Source organism: Candoia aspera, chromosome 16 (assembly GCF_035149785.1).
Source record: "Candoia aspera isolate rCanAsp1 chromosome 16, rCanAsp1.hap2, whole genome shotgun sequence".
In the NCBI taxonomy this organism is placed as follows: Eukaryota; Metazoa; Chordata; class Lepidosauria; order Squamata; family Boidae; genus Candoia; species Candoia aspera.
This window is the reverse complement of record NC_086168.1, coordinates 4,219,077-4,238,523: the sequence shown is the minus strand read 5'-3', so window position 1 is coordinate 4,238,523 and position 19,447 is coordinate 4,219,077. Positions and strand designations below refer to the sequence as shown.

Below are 19,447 nucleotides of genomic sequence, written 5' to 3'. Positions count from 1 at the left end.
CAGAATCTTGCAAGTCTAAAAGTGTTTCACTCTCCCTGCCTTTACAGCACAAAACTAGGGAGGGTCCCTTCTGGGCCTCTTGCCCCATCCACATTACTGCTGTGGGCTAAGCTGCCTTTTATCTGACGGTTCCTTTGGTTGCATCTCGTTGCCCCGTCTCCCAAGGTCATTCCCACAAACCATTACTTTGGGAGCCTGCAATAGGGCTGTGTAATGGTATGTGGGAATGACCTTGGGAGACTGGGCCAAGAGACCCTGCCTAGGGAACGGTCAGATAAGAGGCAGCTGAGCCCACAGCTGTATAATGGGTGGAGAAAGAGGCTCAGAAGGGACCCTCTCTGGTTTCTCAGGCTGTAAAAAGAGATGGTGGGAGATTTGTACTTTCAGACTTGCAAGATTCTGTTAATATAGCTTTATAATAAAGTAGAATTACCTCATCTGGTCGTGATTCCTATCTCGTTTACCGAGGGATACCAACAGCTCAGCAATACCCAGAGCAATTTGGGAGGCCTGGTTGAGCATCTTAAACAGAAAGTAGAAAACTGCAGGGCTTTTTTTCAGAAGCAGAAGACCCCTCAACCATTGCAAAGGGAGATTTCAGCACACTTCTACAGACCCCCTCTCGTGTGCAATTTGCTATGGCTTTACTTTTTTTTTTTCCTTTTTCGGTTCAGAACTGTTGCATGAGAAGGACCTCTGTTCCCTGCTCTCTTCCATCCAATTCTCCTTCTCTTGATTACAAATGTTGGTCAAAAGCAAAACGCCCACCAGGGCAATTTATTTTGGGGCAGAATCCTGGCTTGTTAGTCAAAAGCATACATGGAGCTATGGAACTGTGTTAGTTTTATTTCCCCTGCAGCTGTAGTTATTTTGCAATCAACACGCTGGCTGCGTGATGCAGAAACCGAAGCCTCTGGGTGCAAATTTGCAGCGGATTGTCAAATTAAATCACCTGCACCCTCGGCTCGACATTTCACTGCGTATTGGCCGACGGGTATTCTTACAAATTGCCTAAAACCAATCCAGCCCATTTGGTTTGCGGACAATTCAGTGGCTATCAAAGCCACAGAGAATGGTTCATATAGAGAACCAGGTTAAACGAGGCCAGGCAACACTCAGGGAGGGATTCTAATAAAACCAATAAAAGAAATTAACATATGTAGAACATCTGGGCATGATAAGGAACCCCAGCAGGATAATCCTTTTCCTGATGTGCCTCCTGAATAGAACAGGTATAACTTGCTAAATTCTTTTAAACAGACTGGTTTTTTTGACATCCCTGCCCTCCACGTGAGCTGCCCAAGCCATTTGTGGATTAAAGACAGGCCGTTTGTTTCTTCCAACGGTACCTCACCCCTTTCAGCAAATTCTGAAACCCTTTTGGGAGCCATGAGCTCGTTTAAATGGCTGCTAGTGCTCTATAAATCCTCTTGGATGAGGTCACCGAATTTCTCCCACTGAAAGAGATCCAGCGGTCAGCAAGCTCACGGCAGGCCGCCAGCTTGTTTTCTGAATCCGTAAGCAAAATCAACACTGTCTCATACTCTTCGGCTTCCTCTGCTCTCCCCATCACAACTGCCCTGCAAGGAGGTTGGGCTGAGACAGAGGGGCTAACCCAAAATCCCCCAGGAAGACCCCATGCCTGAGAGGGGACTAGAACTCAGGGTCTCCCACTTTCTAGCCCAGCGTCTTCATCACTTCTAAAATGGAATGTGGGAATGACCTTGGGAGACAGGAGGAAGACTTGTAGGCTAGGCAACATCAGATAAGAGGCAGCTGAGCCCTCAGAAGGAAAAGGGGTGTGGGAAGCATCTCAGAAGGGACCCTCCCTCATTTCTTGGACTGTAAAGGCAAGGGTGGGGGAGAAGTACTTTCAGGCTTGCAAGATTCTGTCAATGTAACCTTACAATAAAGTTAGGGCTAGTATTTCTGGGCGTGCTTCTTGTCTGGACTACCTCGCAAGGCTGACATCAATCTTGCAAGTCTGAAATTTCCTGCTTGATCGTTTGTCTGACTCAGCCACAGTTTCATATGGGAAACCGTGAGCATCCTAGACCAAGCTACATCCAAAAACACTAGGGAATACCTAGAAGCTTGGCATTCGGACAAATCAGCCATCAACAGACATGTAGAAAGAAACCATCCAGAGTAGCCTTATCCACCAAAAAGAATGGATCTCTTCGCTTTATGAGCGACACAAAATGGAAGAAAGTTTATTCAGTTTTTCTAAGGGGGAAAAGAGGTTCTCCAAATATCTTCTTCAAGATCAGAGGCTCACCATTAGCGTAGGAAATAAGGCAGATTCCTTCCATTTCCTTCCGATGATTTATTCAATTTTAATTTTAAGTTTGCCTTAGTGTTGCATTTTAGGGGAAAAGTCCAGCCACCTATAACCAAATTTCAGAGGAAATGTGAGAAGCACCTCTTTTTAAAAATATTAATATTTTTTAAAGGGCAGAAACAAAGGGGGAGGTGGAAATCACTCAAATCTTTTCACAGAACAGTACCTTCTGCATCATTTGGGTTTGGCTTTTCTTGTGGCAAATGTTTAATGACAATGCTCTGTGCTTCCATGGTGAGAAACATGTGGTTTCCTTGAGAAAAAAATTGGAGAAGATCGATAGTAGCCTTTTCCATACAGCAGCAAACACTGAAAAAATGACCATCTGAAGACAAGCAGGAAATGAGAGCTAATTTACTTACTTTCCTTTTTTTTACATATGATTTTTATTGGAACTTTTAAAAAAGAAGACATAAACTAATACAAACTAACACAAAGTAAGGAAGAAAAAAGAAAAAGAAAGCGAAGAGAAAGCAAAAAAGTACAAGAAAAGGGAAAAAAAGTTAAAGAAAAGTAGGAAAGAAAGGAAAAAGATACAAAGAATTTACTCATATTTCTGTTGAAAGCTGATCCAGTCAGGAGGATCCTTCCAACCTGAAAAGAAAATAATTTACCCAAACCAATGTGTGGGCAGCTAAATGCTTCAACAGGTGAGTCTCCGGCTCCCTCAGAGATGCCAGAAACTCATGTAGACATCCAAAGCTGAGGAAGAAACTTCTCAAGATGTTTTTGTGGTCATCAAAAACAGGTTGGCAAAAATGCCTTTGAGTGGGCTCCCATTGGGGGACCCACTTGAATGCAGATGGTAGTAAGGGCCCCAAAGCTTCCAAGGGATGTGGCTTTTTGAGAGAAGGGAAATAGTGGAGATAAAATGCCCATTCAGGCATGGTTGTAAGAGTGGAAGAGCATTTTCTTCCTCCAGGAATTATTTGATGAGATGGACAATAATGTCCCACATTCTTATGCAGTATCATCCCTGTTGCACCTTTCCTGTCTTGGATGTCGGCTTATAAAATGGACGAAGTCTGGACCACTCTTTTCATCTCTCAAAATGCTATAATAGTTGAGTTCTACAAAACTTTTGGAAACTTCCTTGAGGAGGTTCTGGCCTCCAGTTGCTGAGATGGGCCCATCAACACTCTTCTTCCCCAGGCATAGAAGGGGTGGTTCTCCTTGAGACAGACCTTGAGGAGAATGCTGGTGGGCCCATCTCAGCAACTTGAAGCTCTTCAAGGGTCATCACCATCTTGTTATAAGGTCATATTTAACCCATCACCATACTGTTAGCAAAAATCCATCTCCTTGTTTCCATTCCTATGTCTAAAAGGTTGGTTGCTGATCTGCTTGCCTTTTCCTTGATGACCACAGTCTGATCTTCCCTTGGCAGAGTGCTATCAAGATGTCACTTCAAATAATTCATCGCTTAGCCCTACAAACGTCCTCCAGACGCCTATGTGTATTTTCCATCTTTGTTATTAAATGCACAAATAGTTGCCCAGCTTTTACCCATCTTATCACCACAGTGACAAGGACAATAACAGCAACACTGTTAATTAGCATTTCAAATAATCATGATTATTTTCTGATCCTTAGAACACTCTGACAAGTTAGCAATATCAGCCAATGTTGTATTAGCAAGATGGAAACTATCTCTATCATCTATCTAACTGTGTGTCCATCCATCCTTCCATCCATGTCATCCATCCATCTATTGTCTATCTCTCCATCCATGTCTTCTATCTCCATCCATCCATCCATCCAGTCTTCCTTCCTCCCTTCCCTTCCCTTCCCTTCCCTCTCTCTTTCTCATCACTAAGAATTGACACCCACTTGATGGCACATAATCAGTCAATCAGTCAATCAATCAATATGGAAACTGAATAAACCCAAGGACATTTACTGACTAGATTTGCAACCATTCTTAACCATGTTTAGCCATGAAAGTTAACAGCTGCATTCACAAACTTGGCTAGCTTTAATCTCAGTTAGTCATCTTTCTGCCTTTGCATCTCATACAAATACAGTCTATGGCAGTGTTTCTCAACCTTGGCAACTTTAAGCTATGTAGACTTCAACTCCCAGAAGTCCCCAGCCAGCATGTTGGGCATTAAAGTCCACACAGCTTAAAGTTGCCAAAGTTGAAAAACACTGGTCTCATGGAGTTTATTGTTTATTGCCATCATCTCTGTCCCACCTTTCAGATTTACGGGCTTCCCCAGGGGGCCAAGCCACATAAACCATGGTCAATAAAATTGCAACAACTCTTATTTTAAAACAATCAATACAACTAACCAAAACTTAGCCTGTTGCAGCTACTAGATTGGTAACTAAGAGTTTGGTGTGAATCCAGTCACTGACATAGACTCCATAACCACCCAGTTATGTAATAGTAACATGGCCAACCAGACCACAAGCTTGCATAAACCGTGATTTAGGATTACAAGGACAAGAAAAAAAATTGATTTCCTTTTTCAGTTGACCACTCAATCTGCAATGAGCCTTATTTCAAGCTTATTGAAATACAGCGATTTCAAACTATTGTTTTCTAGGTGGATGCGTTTAAAAAAAAAGTTAGTCTGTCGCAGTCCCCAAACTCTTTTAACTCAACAAAAGGATGCGACAGAGAGAACAAGAAGTCCTTTTAGAAAACACTCCAGACTTTGTTCCCGCAGCCCTGATGGGGTCAAAGATATCCCACATTATCTTCTTTATTGTCCTTTATTTCTGACATCTGATCCAGGTTTTTAGGCTTAATCTTCAGGGAAATGCTAACTGATCTGATACGCTGAGCATTGATTTTCGTTTCACTTCCCACAATAGGGTTATCTTACTGGCAATGGCACTTCTTGTATTGTCAGCATCTAAAATCTGGGCTAAATTTTCATCCTCCTGGGATTTAACAAATAGACCAGGTATGATGAATACTTTCTGTAACGTAATCATTTAAGCGCTTTTGTGACTGAGGGTAAGGCCATCTCTTTCTTTACGTTGGATCTACAGCTGAAATAAAGTTGGGCTGAGTGGTTTAAGATGACTAACTACAAGGTTTAGGGTTTAGCTTAACCTTCCAGAATTCTTAGCCATGGGCAAAGCTCATTGTCAATACCACCAAACCAGAGTTTAGCACTTACCCAAAGGCCTTTACTCAAATGCAGCTGCATCTTGCTAGTTGGATCCGTAAAACCATGTTCTCTGAAAGAGCTGCTAGTGTCTGGGAAGATTAACAAAATGCAAATTCAGCCCAGTGTCACCACAAATATCTGCTAAATTTAACCTGCATTAGAGGCCATGTCTTTTCCCTTTTGACAAACCTACCAACCAACTTTGGTCCCTTTTCCGAAGCTGGCTTCTTGACCCTTCATTTATCAAATTTTTATTACCGCCCATCTCCCCCCAAAGGGAGGGACTCTGGGCAGTCCCTCTTCTGCCCAGTCTGCATCTGGACCCTTAGCTATGTTATCCAATATTTCTTGGATAATTGGATAAATAAAACCACTGCCTTATAGACTCAAAACTTTAACTTTTAGCAGATTTACTTATTTGCACTAGCGGAGGATAACTCTTACTTTCACACTCCCACAAGCCGTTAAAATGCTTTTCCACCTCCTGTGTAGCAAAGGGATGTCTAAATCAAGATTCTATCCTGAAGTTAAAGTTTCTAGCCCCCATGATCACTGAAACCTCAGCTTTAGGAGAAGTGAAATACAAGCCACGTCTGGGATAGGTCAAGGAATGAAACTGTGGCATAAAGATTATTTAAAGCTGTTTTTTTGCTTCACAAAAAGGATCACGGGAGAGTGGCATATGGTCATCAAACTCTACACATTGCTTATCCCTCAAGGTATTTGTGTAATTAAGACTTTAAATGGCAGGAGGTGGGAAGAAGAGAATTCTAATTCATTCAGACTTTTGCAAACTTCTTGGTTTGTTTTATTGATCAGATTATTGAGCTAAAAGGGAAGTTTGTTTAGCTGAGAGAAAGGTGGCTTCATGAACACACCCATACAGTTTTTGTGGGGAGGCTGGGAAAGGAACATTAAAAAAAAATCAAGATTTAAAATGTGCATCTGTTTATATCATAGTCCATCAGCAATCCTTTCCCATCAAAGATCAGTATACCTTTCAAAAAGCATAAATCTTAAAAACATACCAGATCAGATAAAACAAAAGTGGTAAAAATAAAACAATGACCTAAATTTAAACAGCCATATCTCAATGATCATTGCAATTGACGGCAAAGAATTTTACGGACAAGGAAATAAAATTTGGCCGCATTCAGAGAAACAAAATCATATCAGTCAGCTAACAACAATTGTCCATCAAATAAATCTGTACAGCCTGGACATTTAGTTAATAAAGAGGTTGTAAAACGTAACCGTACATCTTTATAGAATGAATAATAACTTGTATCTTCCACCACCTAGCCCATGTGGGGAGAAACTTTGGAATATGCATTTCAAAGTATTTAAAGACAAGCTGTCTTAATCAATTGGCTGCACATGAAATTCCTTTTCCAGGTTCCAAGGTTCTGTATTTACCCAAATTTAGCATTAAAGAGATCCAGAAATCCGTGTAGTTCCTTGGTGATTCCCAGCTGCATGGGGCTTGACATAGCCTGGAGATTTCCCAGTGGTCTCCCATCCAAGTCCTAACTTCTTGAGACTGCATAGCTTCCAAACCCAGCCAAGCTGCTTCTTCCCACTTGCGGAGAGAAACCAAGGAAGCAGCTACCAGATTTCTCTGTTTTTTTCTATCCTTCAAGGATGCAATTAACTTTGGGAGATTTCCAACAAACCCATCAAACTTTTGACAACGAAATCCCTTTCTGGGGGCTTCATGGCAGCTGCTTGAGGGTGTAATGTACCGATCAGAATGACTGATTCTAGAAGATAAGTCCTGCAGGGATCAGAAGGTGGTTAGTGTGTGGCTTGTCTCAACTTTTGTAGATGATTTTAGCTGTGATTGCATCAGCACTCAACTTCCATTCACAAAAGCAGGGTGCAACATCTGTTTTTTAGACTAGTGTTTCTCAAACGCAGCCTCTTTAAGACGCGTGGACTTCCACTCCCAGGATTCCCCAGCCAGCGTGCTTTAAGACGCGTGGACTTCCACTCCCAGGATTCCCCAGCCAGCGTGCTTTAAGACGCGTGGACTTCCACTCCCAGGATTCCCCAGCCAGCGTGCTTTAAGACGCGTGGACTTCCACTCCCAGGATTCCCCAGCCAGCGTGCTTTAAGACGCGTGGACTTCCACTCCCAGGATTCCCCAGCCAGCATGCTGGCTGGGGAATCCTGGGAGTCAAAGTCCACATGTCTTAAAGTGGCCAAGTTTGAGAAACGCTGTTTGAGCCAGGAGCTGGTCTCCCCAAACTGGCAGGGGACCTCTGGACCAGGGTGAATTTTTCAGCAGAATTTTGTTTGATCATTGTGCCAAAAGTAACCTCGGTATAACCCACAACCCATTCTGGCAGAAGGCTGTGCCCATATTTTGATGCCAGCTGCAGGAAGATACCAGGATTCCCCAATTTTCCAAGAAGTTTAGGATCCTGTTGCAGTTGGGAGAACAACTCAGCAGTTGAGATCAATCCCACGTACAGAATTTCCCAGAGATGACGAAGTGAGGGAATGGGACAGATTTTTTTTTTCCCCCTTGTGCCAGGCTCCGCTTTATCAAATTTTAGACAAGTAAAAACCTCTCATCAGCTCCCTCTGTGCAGAATGGACAATACTGCTCCTCAGCCTGCAATCCAATGCCCACTGCGTTTTTGGATTGTGGCCCTCTTTTTCCCTTTCAAGCTTTTTCCAGCTTTTTTTTTTTTAAAAAATGAGACCTTTCTTAATTGTTACCCAGCAGTCTTTTCTCTCTTTCTTTTTTATTGTGTGGTATCTCAGTCTGGAATTCCTCCATAAAAGGAATTCTACTTTGACTCGTAATGCAAATAAATAAATAAATAAATAATCAGGCAAAGGAATCAATAATGCAAAAGAGGAAAGGGGCTTGAAAAAAATCAAAAGAGGAAAGTTGCTGTGTATTCCAGCTGATCTCAGTTCCAATTTGGGAGTGGGGGGGAGTTTCCTTTCTTCATGCAAAGGCACAAGCTTCAAAGCCAGGCGGTGGGGAAGAAGTCACATTTTGCCTGCCCCCAATAAAGCCATTGTAGAGCATCAGGGTTTCCAAGCAATAATGTAATCACAGGTAATTTATGCAGCATGAAATTGCCTGAAATTTCTCAAGAAGAACCATCTGCAGCAGCTCAAAGAAGTTGAGAATTTGCTTTGTGCAGCTCAGAGAGAGAGAGAGATTAATATTTTTCAGGATATTAACTTTCCAGATCATTTGGCACAATTGACTAGTAACTTGAAATATATTTTGCCACAGCAAGGGGCAGCATGCCGGCAAACCTGGCCGATCTCAAAAGTTAAGCAGGTCAGACCTGATTATCATTTGGATAGGAGACCACAAGGAAATCCACACGCCCCAAAGAACGTCTTTAAAAGGATGGAGGTCAAATTTTCCTTGTTGGCAGTGTGAAAAATGCAAGGGGTCCTTGGCTCCTATGAGTATTGTGAGTCATGGGGATAATATTTCAATGTACATAAATAGATTTATGGGTAAAGCTTTTCATGTTAAAAGAGGTTACTGTCATGCTAAAGGATGTCCCCAAACTTTGGAACCTGACTATTTTTTAGGAGTTCTAGTTGTATCAGGTTTGAGGTGTTGCTAAAAGAATTATTTTGAGAAATGGGAAAAGTAGTATTATTCCTGATTTTAAGGACTGGATTCCGGAGATGTATAATTTATCTGTTTTTGAAAAGGTAGATTTTATCTATAAATAAAAAAGCAATATATTTTCTTTTGACAAAAAAATGTCTTATGACATTTTACCATAACAACATGTTATAATTTATTCTTAATACAGATTTAGCAACATTTAAATACTGTTTAATGCTTGGTGAATATGTGATATATATTGATAGCCTATAATTTGGTGGTGGTTGTTTCTTTTCTCTGTGTAGCCTGTTATTGTTTATATTTATGTGCTTTTTTCCCCATTTTTCCCCCATAAAATTTTTATTTTATTTAAAAGGTTTATATGGCCGCCCATCTTAAGCAACAACCATGAAAAAAACCAATAAATAAAACAATCATAAAACAGGAAAAACAGGAAAAGAATAAAACAATAAAACAAAAACCCTGCACCTTAATTCTGGGGTAAAACTTGTTAAAATAACTCCCATTAGTATTTAAAAAATGAAAAAGAAATCCTAGGGCTGTAGGTTAGTTTGGAAAGTTTAAAAATAAATCCTTAAGGCAATAATGGCAAATCACTTTCATAGTGTTGCCAAGAAACCAACATGTACATGTCCACATGGTCGGCAAGAATTGAGAATGAGTTGAGAATGGGAGACCACAAGGAGATCCCTGGACTGTAAATTGGTAGAGAATTTTAAAAAACAGAAATAGGCAAGAAAGAAACACTTCTGTATTTTGGTCCCAAAACTGCACATGGTCACTAAGTGTTAAGAAGAATTCTTAATAAACTTCACGTATTTGGAAATTTTTCATTAAGGGCTGAATTAATGACCAGAAATGATGTAGTTGAACACTCCAATTTCTTTTTCTTTCTTTTCTTTCTTTTTCTTTCTTTCTTTCAAGATCTGGACAAACCTTGATCTAGCACCAAATAAAAGCCCTGATATTCTAAATTGAGCCTCCATGTACAAGAGAAGGCCAGAAGTGGAAATAAGTTTAAGAAACCTGGAAGGCTACGGTTGAAGACAGGATTGTTAAATTAGTGGATTTGGCACAAATGGCTAAACTAACAGCATTAATAAGAGAACATTCTGTTTCTGGATTTATATCTATCTGGCAACCACTTTTAGAGTACTTGCTTGTGGTAGGGAAAAAAAAGCAAGTTTTGTTCCTGGGTTTTAGTGATTAATTGTTTTGTTTTAATAGAAATAATGGTTAAACTAATGGTAAGAGATTGTAAATGGATTTATATCTGTATTGGAGAAAGTCGGAAGTGACTTTCCGCTTCTGTTTTCTGTCTCTTGACACTTCTTTAGTTTTTCTTTTTTCTTTAGTTCTCTTTTCTATCTTGGCTACATCTTTTATTTTGTATTTTAAACATACTTTGAAAATAATCAAGGTCTTATACCAGGATTAAAAGAGAGAGAGAGACACCTTTAAAGTAGCAGCAGTGATAGAAAATAACACTTTAGAGTTCTTCACCCCTAAATTATTAGTAGCTAAAAGAGAATTTTCACCGCATGAGACGTCTCTGAATAAAGAAAAGGAGCTCATCGTTGCAGACAACTTTTGAAAGCGCTCTTCTGCTGCAGAGGAAAAGAAAAACTGCTGAGATGGGTGTCCAGGGATTTCTGAAAGCATCATCTTGGGTTCTTTTCCAATTAAAGTGAACCCAAGCTAAGTTCAGAGTGATTAAATCAAGGGACGAGGGCTTAATTAATAGCAAGCGGTCAGACCTCAGTGGCAGTTTCTTCATCCCAGTCAATAAATTAACCTTTCATCAAAGGAAGACATTTCCCTTGGCTAATTTGAGGGCCTCACCAGAAAATGAATTGTTTAAAAAGCCTTCTCCAGCTTGGATCCCCTCCAGGTGGGTGAGTCTCAGCTGCTCAAATTTCCCAGGCTGGGTGACCCACTGCTGAGAATCTGGGGTTACCAGGTGAAGAAGGCTGAATTAGATTCACAGGCAGATGAGGATTGATTGACAGATTATGTGCCATCAAGTCAGTGCCGACTCTTAGCAACCACAGATAGACCTTCTCCATGACGGTCTGTCCCCAACCTGGTCCTTCAGATCTTCCAATGGGGCACCCATTGCCACTGTAGCTGAGTCCCTCCACCTTGCTGCTGATCATCCTCTTCTTCTCTTTCCTTCATTGAGGACCTCTCTGGGGATTGTATGGCTTCCTGGACAGAGACTGATTGATTGATTGATTGATTGATTGATTGATTGCCTGACTGACTGACTGACTATCTGCCATCAAGTAGCAGTTGACTCTTAGCAACCGCAGATAGACCTTCTCCATGATGATCTGTTCCCCAACCTGGTCCTTCAGATCTTCCAATGGGGCACCCATTGCCACTGTAGCTGAGTCCCTCCACCTTGCTGCTGATCATCCTCTTCTTCTCTTTCCTTCATTGAGGACCTCTCTGGGGATTGTATGGCTTCCTGGACAGAGACTGATTGATTGATTGATTGATTGACTGACTGACTGACTGACTGACTGACTGACTATCTGCCATCAAGTAGCAGTTGACTCTTAGCAACCGCAGATAGACCTTCTCCATGATGATCTGTTCCCCAACCTGGTCCTTCAAATCTTCCAATGGGGCACCCATTGCCACTGTAGCTGAGTCCCTCCACCTTGCTGGTCATTCTCTTCCTTCCACCTCTCCCAGCATCAAAGCCATCTCCAGGGTCTTTGCCTAATGTGTCTGAAGTGGTATAACTTGATCTTGGTCACTTGTGCCTCAAGCAAGAACTCTGGGTTGATTTGTTCAACAATCCGTTGATTTGTTTCCTTGGCTGAGAATGGGCTTCTCAAGAGTCTTCTCCAACACCAAAATCCAATAGATGAGTAAGGCTTCCTTTTAAGAAAAAGTACATGGTTCTGAGATGAAGGCCAAGTCCTTCAGAGACTCATAGCAGTTGTTCCATTTCTAGACCACAAAATGATTTGCACGTCTTCAGTTGGCACCCGCCCCCCTTTGCAGAACTTGAAACTTTGGCAAAGCACAAGGACAATGAATTGATATGCTCCACAGTGCACTACATCCCAGAGGAATGGGACACATCACATTTGGAAACAAGGAGCTGTAAGGTTTCATGGGCACATGTCTTTTTTTAACAGGGACAACTACCTTTTTAGAAAGGTAAAGCGTACAAATACAGCCATCAGCTGTGCTGGGACGGTGGTTCTTCTTAGCACTTTAGGCGCAAAATCAATCTTTCAATGGAGCAGCACTTGCCAAGAACTGCAGTGAGGCCCAAAACACGAAGAGCTGCCAAACTCCCTGGAATTGGAAGCATCAGCCTAGATCAGCCTTCCTCAACTTTTTGACCCTGGAGGAGCCCTTGAAATATTTTTCAGGCCCCAGGGAGCCCCTGCACATTCAGGCTCAAATACAGGCCGGAAGTTACCAAATTATTATATTGGTTTCATGGGTGGGCCTGTGTCTATGCATTAAAAGTGTCCCTAAACTAAAAATAAAGAATGGAACTTACCTCTTGAATGTGAAGTTGCCCCAATTTGAAATAAGTTTTTAAATAAACCGGGATCTCCCAGGGAACCCCTTGGGACTTCTCGTGGAAACTGAGGGTGCCATGGAACCCTGGTTGAGAAACCCTGGCCTAGATGTTAACCGGTCCCCCTGAGATAGGGATTCCAGCTTCCAAATTAATTTGGATGCAAGAAAATTTTCAACTGCTCCATTTTGCTCTCTCGGTAGAAGAATAATCTGAATCTCAGCTGTCTCAGAGAAACCAAACCCTCAAACTTGGCAGAACTCAAACCAGAACGAGAAAAGTTATCCATGCCCTATATAAATATGCAAGAATGCCTGTCCTGTGTCCCATATCCACCTCACCCCCTTACAAACGTGTACCAAAAAAAAATTATTTTGTTTATTATTCAAATTTTGCTACTGCCCATCTCCCCCAAAACAGGGACTCTGGGCAGTTTACAATAAAATTAAAGCTATAATAATAAACAATTAAAATCCTATAAAAATAAAACAATTTACAAATATAAAATACAATACAAATAACTGTAAAATCCAAGAGGCTAAAAATTTTATCCATTTCCCACTGAGAGAAGGTCACACACGCTCCTGCCAGCGCAATGAAGAGGGAGCAAAGATGCAAATTAGTACCCATTCATTCCTGATGACTTTTCAATTTGCCAGAGAAATGATAGCAGTTGAAAGCAACTCATCTGCAGGACACCGTTTTGCAAAAAGCAGCCTTAAAGCAGCGACCAGCAAATTGGACCATCATTTTCTTCCACATCAGTGATGGAAGCTTTCTCTATGCCATCTCAGCTGCCTATTCATCTTGACAGGCAGCGTTTGTGGACTTCCTTATGCTGAGCCACTCCAATGTAATTAGCCAATTAAAGTCCTTTAATTAATTGGCGTTTTGCACTCCAACCTAAAAAGCAGTTCTCCCGGAATGCGGCTACAATGAAAAGAAGAGGCAGGGCTGAAACTGACAGGGGCTCAGAACTAAGCCATCGGTAAACGCAGCTTTGTGCGGGTTTTTTTGCTCACACGCCTTAATTCTGCACCAACGTGTGCCTCTCCAGGTCTTTCAGAGGCGGGAGGACGGCTCTGTGAATTTCTTCCGCGGCTGGGAGGCTTACAAGGATGGATTTGGAAAACTCACAGGAGAACACTGGCTAGGTATGTCCATCTGTGTGGTATATTGGACAGCGAAAGTATTCCAGGTTCAGCAGATAGTTCAAGCCCTTGATAAGCCAGAAAGCAGCACATAATAATATAAAAGAATTCTGCCACACATTTGGCTGGGAGCCGAGGTGTGCATTTTGCTTCTGCCCCAGTTTATAGCAGCAAGAACCACATCATCAAAGTCAGGATAGCATTCCTCTGCCCTAGATCCAGTTATTAAAATTGGGAGAGTTATGGGGAGAAAAAGGTACGCTTGTAAAAGATCTGTGCAAACAGCAGCACTTACATTTTTTAAAAAGGTTTTTCAAGTTATACTTTCTCCTTTTTGTCTCCCTTCCCATCCCTTCTGGCTAGCATTCATCTCCCCTAGATCTAGTTACTGAATGTGGGGAGAATTATGGGGAGAAAAAGGCATGCTTCTAAAAGATCTGTGCAAACAGCGGCAGTTACATTTTTTAAGGACGTTTTTTAGGTTACACTTTCCCTTCCCGTTCTTTCTGGCTAGCATTCATCTCCCTGAGATCTAAATACTAAGAGTGGGAAGAGTTATAGGAAGGAAAACATACACCACTAAGAGAACTGTACATTTTTTTTTTAAAGTTGTTTAAGTTACGTGGTTTCTACCTCTTGTGCTGGGATTCTGATCTTTTAAACAACAGCAGGGAATATTCTCCTCATCTTAGCAAGCTTTTCTGGAAATCTTCATTCTGGGCCAAAGAACGAAGTAAAGGAAATGAAAGGAATTAAACCCAACCCTAAGGGTGTTTCTAACTCCACCCAGGTCAGGTCTCTCCTCTCCCTGCACATTACTGAAAGTCTTGCTACCCTTGATCAAGGAGGAGAGGAGATAGATAGATAAGGCTGATCATTTTCTTCCTTTTTTCTGCACTAGGGCTGAAGCGAATCCACACTTTGAGCACACAAGGCACCTATGAATTGCGCATTGACCTTGAAGATTTTGATAACGGCACAGCGTACGCCCATTATGGGACTTTTGCTGTCGGCCTGTTTTCAGTTGACCCTGAGGAAGATGGTTATCCAATCACTATTGCGGACTATTCTGGGACAGCAGGTAAATACCCGTCATTTCCAAATGTGTGCCTATTGGTGAGCCCTGCGTCTTTCTTTCTCCTGGTTTGCAGGCAGCCTGATAAAATCGAATTTGCTTTGCAAGTTGATTTCAAGGGGAAAAGAATTCTGGTGGAATGCAGCTGTTGTTTAGCAAGCTGGGGGTGAAGGGATGCGTGTGAACGGCTTCATACGCTCTCGTTCAATCTCAAAGGAAGATTTCAGATGGCAACTCCTCCTAGGGGGCTTTTTCAGATGGGAAAAAGGTAGGTAGCCAGGGAGGCTGCAGAGGGATAAAGAGATGGGGAACACACAGTCCTCTCTCCAGCCATCTGCAGCCTCCCTGGCTGCCCACTTTCCCTTCAGTCCCAAAAGTTCCTTGCAGAGAGGATTCTAGATGAGGAAATGGGGGCTGCCAGGGAGGCTGCAGAGGGATAGAGAGATGGGAACAGACAATCCTTTCTTCAGCCCTCTGCAGCCTCCCTGGCTTCCCACTCAAGGGGAGACCTCTGGAAGGATCTTTTTCAGATTGGGAAGGATGAGCAGCCAGGAAGGCTGCAGAGGAATAGAGAGATGGGAACAATCTGGTCTCTAACCATCTGCAGCCTCCCTGGCTTTCTACCTAAATCCCAAGGGGAGATACAAGGAGACAGGCTTATTCAGAGGGGGAAGTGCAGGCAGCCAACAAGGTTGCACCCAGAAATGGGGAACAGACAGTCCCTCTCCAGCCATCTGCAGCCTCCCCAGCTTCCCACCCAAGGGGAGACCTCCAGAAGGATCTCTTTCAAATGGGGAAGGGTGAGCAGCCAGGGAAGCTGCAAATGAATAGAGAGCGGTCTTCTTTCCAGCCATCTGTAGCCTCCCTGACCTCCCACCTTAATCCCCAGGGGAGATACAAGAGGAGAGGCTTATTCAGATGGGGAAGTGTGAGCAGCCAAGGAGGCTGCAGAGGGACACAGAAATGGGGAAGAGACAGTACCTTCTCCAGCCATTTCAGCCCCCCAGGGTTCCTATACTTTCATTTGATCTCAGAGGGAGACCTCAGGAGGAACTTCTCCCAGTAACATTTTCTGTATTGGGAAGGGTGAGCAGCCAGGGAGGCTGCAGAAAAAGAGAGAGATGGAAAACATGGAATCCTCTCTCCAGCCATCTGCAGCCTCCCTGGCTGCCCACTTTCCCTTCCATCCCCCAAAGTTCCTTGCAGAGAGGTTTTTAGATGGGGAAGTGGGGGCAGTCAAGGAGATTACAAGGGGATAAAGCGATGGGGAAGAGATAGTCCTCTCTCCAGCCATCTGCAGCCTCCCTGGCTTCTTACCCTTCCATTCAATCCAAAGGGGGGGGGGACTGAGAAGTGAATATCCCATGGGGCTTTTTCAGCCGCAATGCTTCTTGGCAGCCCTAAGGTGGAACTTGCCTTTGAGAAACGATGGGAGAGTTTTTCCTTCCCCTAGGGGAAGAAGTGTGGAGAAATTATCCACCGGTTTCTCTACCCACAACTGAGCTGGAGTATTTCCAAAGGTCATTTGTGCCTAATTTTTGTGTGTGTGTGTGTTGGTAATTGCACATATGTTGTTTTGTGTGCAATTTTTCACGTTATCCTTCCAAAGGAAGAAAAACAGGTAAAACCAGTTGCTCTCTGCTCAGAATAGAGAGAGAGAGAGACAGAGAGAGAGAATCCCCAGCATTATTAAACAGCCTGGCCTACCACAGTAGCAAATTTCCACTTCAAAACATCCACTCAGAGTTTAAATTTCCTGTTGGAAGTCAATATTTCACCCCACAGTTAAGAACATTTCAGTTGGAATATCCACTTTGCAAGAGTGTTTGGGAGCCGTCAGTCAGTGGGCTGATTTGCATTTCTGTTTTCCTGACAGGGAAAACGGGGCAGCATTTTACCTCAACTGCCTTATTAAAAGCCAACCAGCCATCCACTCCTGGACTCACAATTCTGTTCGTTCCCTTAGTCTTCCCCAAACCTACGTTTGATATTGTCCCCTTCCTTCCTCTTACCCCTGACAATTTGGCAGCTGGAAAAGACTCACACCTGAGTGAGTCAAGAACTTGGAATCCAGATCCCTTGACTTGAAGTTGGAAGGTTGACCATGAGGAGATTGGTGGGACTGCGAGTGTTCACCCACTTGGAGTCCCCCAAAGTTCCAGTGAAGTGGGGGGATCCCCTTTCCTGGATATGGGAAAGGAAACTGTTGAGTTCTTGTATTGGTATGTGGGAACGACCTTGAGGGACGAAGGGAAGAGATGCTGCCTGGGGAACAATCAGAGAAAAGGGGAAGGAGCCCAGAGCTGCATAACAGGAAGAGAAAGAAACTTAGAATGGAACTGTCCTAAGTTATCAGACTATAAAAAGAATCAGCGGGAGATTTGCGCTTTCAGACTTGCAAGATGCTGTTAATGTAGCCTTAAAAAAATAGAATTAGGTGTCTGGTGGTGTTTCCTGTCTGGTCTCCCTGGTAAGGCTGACATCAATCTTGCAATTCTGGAAGTACAAATCTCCTGTTGTTTCTTTTTACAGCCTGATAATATAGGGCAGTTCCTTCCTAAGTTTCTTTTTCTGCCTGTTATACAGCTGTGGGCTCCTCTCCCTTTTATCTGATCGTTCCCTAGGCAGCATCTCTTCCCCTTGTCTGTCAAGGTCATTCCCACATACCATTACAGTTCTTCCTTGAAGGGAGGTTGGGCTGCCATCTGGCAAGAAGGTTTTAATTTGCTCTTCTGCCCTTAGCAGGAGGGTGGACTGGATGACCACAACAGTTCCTTCCAACTTTCCATGATTTGATGGAATTATGATTCTTTGCCAAGGCAGGATGCAACATCACCCAGTAGGAATCTGGTGGAATGGTGGAAAATAACCTTCTAGAATTAACTGTAATTCTATGCTGGAGCCAATTCTTATCGGAGCTGATGGGTCTTGCTGGATGTGCCTCTAAGATGAGGCTGGGCACATCCTCATGTGGGAGAATGACCTCAGTGGCTTCCTCTACCAATCTGTGAAACCACATCCTGTCTTACCCTACCAAGCTAACATGCTTTTCCCCCCCAGGAGACTCTTTCTTGAAACACAATGGCATGAAGTTCACCACCAAAGACCTGGACAATGACCATTCAGAGAACAACTGTGCCGCCTTCTACCACGGTGCTTGGTGGTATCGCAACTGCCACACATCCAACCTGAACGGGCAGTACCTCAAGGGCCACCACAGCTCCTACGCGGACGGGATCGAGTGGTCCTCCTGGACAGGCTGGCAGTATTCGCTCAAGTTCACCGAAATGAAGATCCGGCCTGTCAGAGATGAAAAGTAACTCAAGTCCTACATGTGTTCCTCCTTTCTTCCTGTCCCAACTTCCCCTTGTAGCTCAGTGTGGGTTTGTCTGAGTCTCAAGAAACACAGGAGCTGAAGAATTCCCTGGCCACCTGTTATACCTGACTTGGTCAAATGTTTGATGTGCCCAACTATTTTGGAGAAGACACTTGTTGTATACCTCCCTCTGATGCAAAACATGCATTCTTTTACATCTGTTCTCTCCTTTACACTCGAGTGAACAGACCACAGAAAAACATCCCCCCCCTTCATCGTAATGGGTGTAATCTCACACCTCCCCTACCAATCTGCAGTTGTTGTTTTTTTAAGAGAGGTGCTTTGCAGTCCAAAGAAGTTAGCCTGAGAGGTGCGTGTTTCATTTCACTTGGAGAGCATCCTTCAAGGACACCTCGTCGCCATTAAAAAGTTGCCATAATTATTTTTATGGGGAGCCACACATTAATTATTCAGCCAAAGTGAGTTCGGAGCAAGGCCACGCAATAAGGAAGAAAGGATGTAGCCGGCAAACTAAGATAAGCCACATTTTAAGAGATGCTCAGGGTGAAATCTATACCAGGGAAGACAAATTGCCTGGAGGGATATAGAAGGTAGGTTTATCATTGGATGCAAATTGGTTTTGTTGCCTGAATGCCACTGAATGCAGAAATGTTTTGATGCTACAGAACTAGTTTAGTGCTGGTGGCCACTGGGACATCAGGAGTGTATTTTCCATCCTGAGGTGCAAAATGGGAAGAAGCCACCGCATAGAAGGTCTACTGGATCTACCAACATGAAGTTCCTGAAGCTTTACATAACCAACCTCAATCTAGCTTAAGTCATGAGCTAATTTGTGGACTCCCTTGGTGCTGAAGAAGATGGAAAGGAATACGGTGACCAGAATAGCTTTCCCTGGAGATGTCTGTCATCCTGTAACCAGGGATAAAAGAAATACAAATGAAAACAATATTACATTTTTGAGAGCTGCCATGGGGAAAAAACCAAGAACATTCAACTTGAGCAGCTTCTGAAGAATCAGGTCCCCTCCTAAGAAGAAAACTCAACGATCTGCTTTGGTAGTAAAACAAATGGTTTGCTATCCTGCTAATCCTAACACCAAGTCAACACAGCACCCAAAAACCTTATTTCCTTCGCATCCCTTCAACCTCATAGTGAAACCACCAGTTCAACCAGGCCCCAAATTCATGTTTTATATTGGTTATCTCCTAAACCTGAAACAAGGCTCCTTTGTTATGAATAAATGCTCAATCTCAGTAACATTATG

The 19,447-nt window shown here is 42.9% G+C and overlaps 1 protein-coding gene across 1 annotated transcript in view; it reads left to right on the top strand.

The window, feature by feature from the left end:
* FIBCD1 (fibrinogen C domain containing 1) overlaps positions 1-18,280 on the top strand; it is a 65,221-nt gene extending 46,941 nt beyond the window's left edge. Inside the window, exons 5-7 of the mRNA XM_063316106.1 lie at positions 13,678-13,774; positions 14,673-14,852; positions 17,907-18,280. Coding sequence (XP_063172176.1) covers positions 13,678-13,774; positions 14,673-14,852; positions 17,907-18,166 — 537 coding nt within the window. The 3' untranslated portion in view covers positions 18,167-18,280. The remainder of the gene's footprint in view (positions 1-13,677; positions 13,775-14,672; positions 14,853-17,906) is intronic.
* The last annotated feature ends 1,167 nt before the right edge of the window (positions 18,281-19,447 follow it).